Here is a 7,968-nt window from a genome sequence, read left to right as displayed (position 1 = left end):
ATACGCAGGTAAGTGAACACCTTATCAACGTAATCATTGTTTTGAAGAGGCTAGTCAAAAGTGAAAGCTGTAATTTGCCTGTGGTTAATAAAATAACTTGCATTCTGTTTAAATTCTAAGATAGTAATATTTCATTTAAGTTTTGAATGTAGCTTACGTTAATTGACATAGATAGAAAACACTTCAATATCTATGATGATAACATGTTTTATTTTTGTTTGTTTGTTCGTTTCACGCAAGACTTCCGGTAGCCTTCAGAGTAAAAACGGAAAGCTCTAAATATGTTTTTACATTTTTTTTCTTTTTTGTTTTGAATACTATTTTTCAGTAATATTTTCTCCACTATTATTTTGTCATATAAAGCCTGAGTTAATATATAACCTGACTTTTTATATAACGCAGAGTTAGAATATAACCCAGGCTTTCCCCTCACATTTTATCTAACCTATATCAATAAAATAACCCTTGCATGATATCTAATTATACCAATGAGGTTTTTACTCTGGCTGATTTTTTGTATTTTTGTAATATCCAGAATAAATATTTGCGCAGTGTAAAAGCACTTAATTAGTCTCTGCTCAATTCAGTCATCTGCCCGCACTAATGTTACATTTACGTGACACTCAGATGTTTCCGTTTCCCCAGTCGTTCTCACGAACTCGGTGTGTGCACTCGCTTTAAGTCGTAATATGGAAACGCTATGGACGCTACAAATAAACTGCGTTGTATCGTATTGATCAGAAGTAATTTAGGACAAATATTATAATACACTGCATTAATTTACATAAAGTTGTCGTTGTTTTTATTAAATCAAGCCAACGATTACCTTGGTACGCCATACTTCTGCGTTATACTACGTCAAAATGTGAACTCGACATTTAGGGTAGGTTTCGAGTTGTTCCGCCTTCAGGGCTACTTTGTAAATATCCCATTTGGGAAACTAATTTTTCCGATTTCTCAGAGAACACCTGAATGCAGGGTTACCTCCTCGTCACAATTCCTTCCTATGATTGACCTCTAGGTGGCTCTGTTAAATTATTTTTGAATGATTGCACTGAGCAGTTGAACAGAGTGGTCTGTACTTGCTTACTACGAGCCCCCTAGTTTCTCCTTTGTGCATTGGATGGCAGTAGAGGTCTTTAGAGCAGACTTTCGTAGGGCGTGTCCTGTTCAACAGTACAGAGCAGACGCCATGAGTGCTCCTTCCTATCAAAGTAGCACACAGCGGAAACGTTTGGTAATAAACAGCAGGATCGATCACATTTTTTATTTGTGAATTTAACCGGCGAAGTTGTTCATTCACGTTGCTTTACCACAATGCCTTCAATTGCAAGCTTGAAGCTTACTATCGATGCGCTAAACGATAACGGGACGTTTTCGGATAGAGACACTATAACAGGAAAAGTAACACTGGTCTTAGTCAAGGAGACAGCCATTGAGAGCTTGTTCATTAAAGCGAAAGGAGACGCTGATGTGCATTGGACGCGAAAACACAACGATCGCACGCAGTCATACACAGCAAACAAGAGATATTTCAAACTGAAGGACTATTTAATTCCAGAGCAACCAAAGGGTAGGCGGTACACGTCTTGTTAGTTTTGCATGTCTTAACACAGTGAGAAAAACCTGACAACGTGTAAGTCCTTTACATTTCTCCCGCATTGCTTGATCGATTGTGTGTTGTTTATTTCTTTTTGTCCAGTTATGTCATAACACGAACTGTCCATGGTCTTAGAGTATTTATAACCATTAAGTAATGGTTATACCACAATAATAACAATTAAAAAAAAGTTAAATCCCACACTCAAAGGCAAAGCTAAAGTTCATAGTATTATCGGGAATATCAACTAAAACTGAAATTAGCCATTGTGCGAATTTGCCTTCCTTTTTAAAAATAGTATAATGCATTTAGACAGTTGTGATTATAGTGGGGCATCAATGTGAGAATAAATACTCCTGTAGCTGGTTGAGTTGGAGTTAATTTAGGCAATGTTATGTTGCATCTTATTCTTTTGTAGTGCAAAGTGACTAACAACTAAAAAAGTTGTATTTAGTAGAATGATTAATATGAATATAAATTGTAAGTATCCAAAATTTGTACTCAAGTCCAGTACTTGAATGAATGTACTTCCTTACTTTTGACCATAGACTGTCATCGATTCTCACCATTACATTCATTACTGTTATCGTTGTCAAGTAGTTGAATTGAAAGGTTGAAAAGGTCATTATTAACACCAAACCCTGTCACTTTCAGACACCCTACTTCCCCAAGGAATCCATCACTACAGATTCAGCTTTCACATACCCCCAGGGTAAGTACACGAAGACAGTTTAAATGACTTTTTTTAACAATCAGGACTAGCCCACTTCCACACACTCTACAAACATTTAAATTATTCAATTCAGATTTTTTATGTTTATTTTTTATCTCCTGGCGCTCCACTGCAGAAACTATCCTTCATCCTTTAAGGGCCAAAATGGAAAGATTGTCTACAAGCTGGAAGTCAGGCTGGCCAGGAGTTGGAGGATGGATCGTACAGTTGAACAGGAGATCAATTTTGTCTCCAAGGCCTTTCCAAACTTTCCTTCTCTGATGGTGAGTACAATATAGAAATATACAGAAATATCTGATATGTCACTTGATAGAAAATATATCCCTCTTTTTCTCAATTTAGTTATAAGAGATTCTGTTTTGTAAAGGGATGTTACAGTGGGTGACAGCAGTCTTGTAGTCCTGTAGCTTTCATTTACTGAGGTTTTGAGATATCCAGTTCTAAAACCTATGACAGTAGGGCATGACAGTGATTCCTACAGCAGCATAGATTTTCTTATTTTATGTTAGGAACAGGACGGTCTGAATTTATAACGATGATGGCTGCATTCCATTTAGGGTTGTCAGTTTCAAGTTACAGCTATTGTACACATGCTTTCATCGGTTTGGCTTACTGGAATGCTTTGCAGAACAGAGGCGTCATTAATGGCATTAGAGCCTTGTTGACTTTTCCGGCTGTGACCAGTCAAAAAGCCTGCCATGCAAACTGCCTATTAGATCTTGTTTGAATGCATGCTACTCAAACGTTATTGAATATTCCATAAAAAATTAATCAAAAGTATTAGTATTAGTAGTAGTTTTCAGTGTCTTTGCAGAAACAAGCTACTTTTGAGACCTTACTGTGGACAGTTTTCAGAGTATTAAAAAGTAGTTGCAGTGAAAATGGTTCACAGTGACAAACCGTATAGTCGGCAATAAGATTCAAAGCGTGGTGTTGTAATATTCGCTGTTGATCAAGAGTAATTTGTTTCCTGTTGCATTGTAGTCGCCTCAAGTCCGTTCAACAAGCAAAGAGATGGGCCTTTTCTCTAAAGGACATGCACACATGGAAGTCACTGTAGACAGGAGGGCTTATGCACCAGGTAGGAAGATTCTTCTATTAACATTGTAGGTTCAAGTTATAGAAGGAGATATTTTAGTGCAAGCAGGTACTAAAAACATTTTTTGTCACAGCCAAAATAGCATGAAATAATACTGTTCATCATACGTATGTTAATGAATTATTTTGCACAGCTTATTACTTTTGTAGGCAATAAAGAAATTGAATGCACTGTACAGTGTTTTTACACAACAGACAGACAGACAGACGTCATTTCAGGAGCACATGTGTGACTACCGTAACAACATTGACAGCAGCTGCAATCTTATAGATGCATACATTATAGTACACTGTAACTGTGCCTGCTGGCTTACACATGTACTCTTTAAAAGTTTGAATGCCTGCCATGAAGACGCCTGTTTTCAGTGATGGTTTTAGTAAAGCATGAGAAAAATGCAATTGAAATGTGGATAAAAAATGTTGGTTAAATGTGAAACCTGTCATGCCTGATGATCAAAGTAATTGAAAGAAAAGGCCTTACTGGGCGTAGTCATTGTATTTCAGATTAAGCTTTTCAGCATTATTTATGTATGAACAGTAAAGTGATAAGCGTATGAAAATAGGAAATGAGTCAAAAATATGATGTTTTCCTTACAGGTGAAACAATGATGGTTGTTGCAAAAATCAACAACTCCTCATCAAGTGAGATGACTCCCAAATTCAGTGTAATCCAGGATGTGGTGTACCGTGCCAGCGGAAGCACCAAACATGAAAGCAACACTATCCTGAAAGTGGTGGACAACTGCATAAAAGCCAGGACACAGAAGGAGGTTAAATGTGCGATAAAGCTTTCTATGGGTCTGACGCACACAATCCAGAATTGTGAAATTATTTCAGTGGAGTACCAGTTAAAGGTATGCAACGTTCAATAGTGTATCTTTATAGTAAGGCGTAAGTGCGAAGTCCCCAGACAGGGCTGTTTTGTACAACTATTGAACCATAAATATGAATAAATATTAACATTTTTTGTTAGATTTTCTTCCTCTATTCCTTTTTTTAAATTAAAGGTGCTATATGTAACTTTCAGAAAATCCTCATTCCTAGCGACTCGGTCGGCCATTGAGGGAACTGCAGTCAACCTTCTTGTACGCGCGGACAATTGCACGCATGAACAACCATCCGGGGTTTTTGCCGAAAACACAAACTGAGCATGCTCAATCTCGGAACTCATCGGCTCTGTTTACTTTTCACTGATGAGATGTGTTTATTGACTGGTATCATGTTGTCCAAAATCAACACTGTTTGTCATAATACCTAAGTTAGTATCATGTTAGGTGGCAAAGTGATTTGTCAAGCCAGACTGAAAACACTGACATACACACACGGATAGTATTTTGGTTGTCATAGCGTTAGCGAGCATGCTAAGGTTAGCTAACTAGCTCTCACATAACTACACTGCATGGATCTTGCATTGTGCTTCGTGACCAAATGGCGAATTACTGAATTACCAGATCAGCTCGCGAGTCCGTGTGAGTTAGCTGATGTTGTTTACTCGTCGGAGTTTTGCTTCGTTGCCTAACTGGCAAATCGTCTGCGATAGCAGACAAGCTAACGGTAGCTTGTTGCCAGATAACAGCTGGCTGGCACATTTGCTTTGTTCTGCTACATAATTTGCTAAATCAACAACGTTTGTCATGTTAGCTGTCAAAGTTATGTATCAAGCTAGATAACTGACATACACACTCAGATAGTATTTTTGGTAGTCATAACGTTATCGAGCATGCTAAGGTTAGCCAACTAGCTCAAACATAAATACACTGCATGACTCCGGCAATGTGAGAGAGCTGGGATGAAGCACTTGGGCTGTAAGAAAAACGCTGCACCCGGTGAGAAAACGCTGCACGCAGGTTTTGTTTCTATGAAAACAATAAGTTGTGGGTCTGTTTCGATCTCCAAAAACAATCGAAGGTCCCCCTGACGTTGATCAAATTCCTGTTTGGTCAGACGGGCTTCACTAGATAAAACTTATTTTTGTTATTTATTCTTGTGTGTAGTTTGTGTTGGTGTTGTTGTGGGTGCTGTCGTTTGTTGGCATTGACATCCATCTCCATTGCACAGCTTGCGTTGTCTCATGTTGTAAACTGTTGACTGTACTAGTGGCGTAGAATGAGCTCTCAGCAGAGGTACTCGCGAATGCGCAGATACGTCACATCCTCTTGTTTCGCGGAAAAAAACGTCCCGAATGCTTTACATAAAAATCAGCCCACAGGCTGTTAGAGGCAGTGGAGGAAGTCAGGGAAAGTTTTCAATTTATCAGTTCCTCTACTATCCCTTCAAACATTGGCAATAAAAAATGATATTTGATTTATGAATACATGTAAGATCTTACATATAGCCCCTTTAAAGCACCATGTTAATGAGGCAGTATTATCTTTTCTCAGGTGTACCTGGACATCAGCTTTGCTTTCGATCCAGAGATCGTGTTCCCGCTGGTCATCTGTCCTCCTGACTTAGTTTCTGGCTTTCAGCGCGGTGCTGCTGCACATACCTCTCCATCTCGGGCTTATGGGGGCCCAAGCAACAGCGCCTTCCCTCCCCCTACAGCACCTATGGGTCCCTATCCAGCTGGGGCTTATGGGGGCCCAAGCAACAGCGACTACGCCCCTGCAGTGTCAATGGGTCCTTATCCAGTATCTCCAAATTCAGGTGGTTATGGATACCCCGGAGCGCAAAGGTATTCACCAGCACCTGTGTCCCCAAATTACCCACCAGTGAACGCTAGTCCACCAAGTGTGTACCCTGCTCAACCGGCACACATGAGTGGGGTCTACAATAACCCGTGGTCAAAGCAAGGTTCTCCATATGCATCTCCATATGGATCTCCATATTCATCTTCATCTATGCTTCATCCTCCACCTGCTGCTCCCACATTTCCCCCTTCTCCAAGTGCCCCAGAGATCCAACCCCCACCCCCAAGTGCCCCATCTCCTACTCCACAATATGACGTGTCCCCAACTTTGCCTACATACAACCTGCTGCCTTCTGCACCAATGATGAACACAGACTTCCTGTCTCAGTCTGAAGAAGCTCCTCCTGCATATTCACTCCTTTTCCCTTCGTCAGCTACTGAACAATCTAATGCAAAATAATAATCGAACGTATGCTTAGAAAGAGAATCAGATTATATATTAAGTAGAATACTAACATTTTGCGGGGCTGATCTCTAGATTTTAAAAGGACATCAGCAGAAAATATTGTTGGAATTTACTCAGCGTGTGGTGTCAGTAGTTAAGATATTATGCAGTTGTATCTCAGCTTTATTATGAAGATGTGACTTAAGATAATGTTTAGAGCTTTATGACAGTTACCAAACAAAATTAATGGAAGCTTGTGTCTTATCAAATACTTTATAGAATCAGTTGATGTTTCCACCCTCAGTTGCTGGTACACAAAACACCAGTAGTGGCTGTTATCATGTTTTTACAGATGCCTCATTTTACATTAAGTCATCTTCACTAACCACTAATGCAACCCTACAATTTTTGCTGCTTGTTGTTCCATTTTTTTATATGTTTAAAGTGGCCAAGACGTGGTTGCCAATTTTCTCTAAATGGTCACCAACAGTTACTGTTGAGCCCTATCAGTTAAAAATGTGAAATAGTGTTTTTAACCCTGCACTAGTGTTTTAAAATCTAAAGTGTGACTTTACCATGAAAAATCCATAGTGTGCAATATTTACTGTAGGCATGTTAACAACTAGCATTGGCATTTTGCTTGTTTTTCCGGTCACTTCAGGTAGCTTTAAGCTTAATCCAGCTAATACAATTGCTCAAACATTTGTAACTAGGATGCAAGTATTAATATTTATGTGCCTTGTTCAACTCAAGTGTCCTAGACAAATATTTTTTACAGTGTTACCGTTTATTCCTATCTCTCTCTACCTCACTCTTCTGTCTAAGGCTGATGTAGCCTACTCTATCTGGAAAAAAGGTGTTATGAATGTTGTATATTGTTTTTATTATTATATTATATAATATACAGTATTTTCCCTGTATTTTCAAGTTTGTTGAGTTTATGAGACAGCTTCTTCTGTCTATTTCATTACACAATATTTGGCAGACCTGTTTGTCAAACTCAAAAATTGCCAGTGTTTTCTCTGACTTGTTGATTGAAATAAAGACCTGTCAGCTAAAGTCTCACTGTGAGCACGATCACTTTGTTGTAACCTAACTTAACTGCAATAACTTAATTCTGCTTTATGTTTAACTTACAAGGCCACAAGGTCGCGCAGGCTTCGTAAGTAGTCTCATTCATGTGATCCCTCAGCTGCAACAAGTTGGATCTCGGTTAATCTTATCAAAGACACACCTATATTTGTCCAGAGTTGTAATCACTCTTACCAGTCTAATAGCTAATAGTTAACAATGCTGAGACAAACTTATTAAGGATCCCTTTAACTCAATGTTATATTCTAAATAATCACTCTCTGTTTAAACCTTGATAAGTTAACTGCTTCACATGAGGAAATATCTGAGGTATGTCTGTGACCTCAATCTTTTTGTGGTGCATTATGTTGTCTGAAATCATGTGATAGCCT

The 7,968-nt window shown here is 38.8% G+C and overlaps 1 protein-coding gene across 1 annotated transcript; it reads left to right on the top strand.

Annotated features, from left to right (window-relative positions):
• The first annotated feature begins 1,248 nt into the window (after nucleotides 1–1,248).
• LOC138610625 (arrestin domain-containing protein 3-like) lies at nucleotides 1,249–7,537 on the top strand. The gene is made up of 6 exons (XM_069683416.1): nucleotides 1,249–1,573; nucleotides 2,255–2,312; nucleotides 2,449–2,596; nucleotides 3,318–3,414; nucleotides 4,029–4,285; nucleotides 5,813–7,537. The coding sequence occupies exons 1-6, from the start codon at nucleotides 1,318–1,320 to the stop codon at nucleotides 6,518–6,520; spliced, it is 1,524 nt and encodes a 507-aa protein (XP_069539517.1). The 5' UTR covers nucleotides 1,249–1,317; the 3' UTR covers nucleotides 6,521–7,537.
• The last annotated feature ends 431 nt before the right edge of the window (nucleotides 7,538–7,968 follow it).

This window comes from Semicossyphus pulcher, unplaced genomic scaffold (genome assembly GCF_022749685.1).
Source record: "Semicossyphus pulcher isolate SPU_LCO1_2020_fin unplaced genomic scaffold, fSemPul1.0.p SCAF_6, whole genome shotgun sequence".
NCBI lineage: Eukaryota > Metazoa > Chordata > Actinopteri > Labriformes > Labridae > Semicossyphus > Semicossyphus pulcher.
The sequence above is the reverse complement of the archived record's forward strand: the minus strand, read 5'-3'. Positions and strand labels throughout refer to the sequence as shown.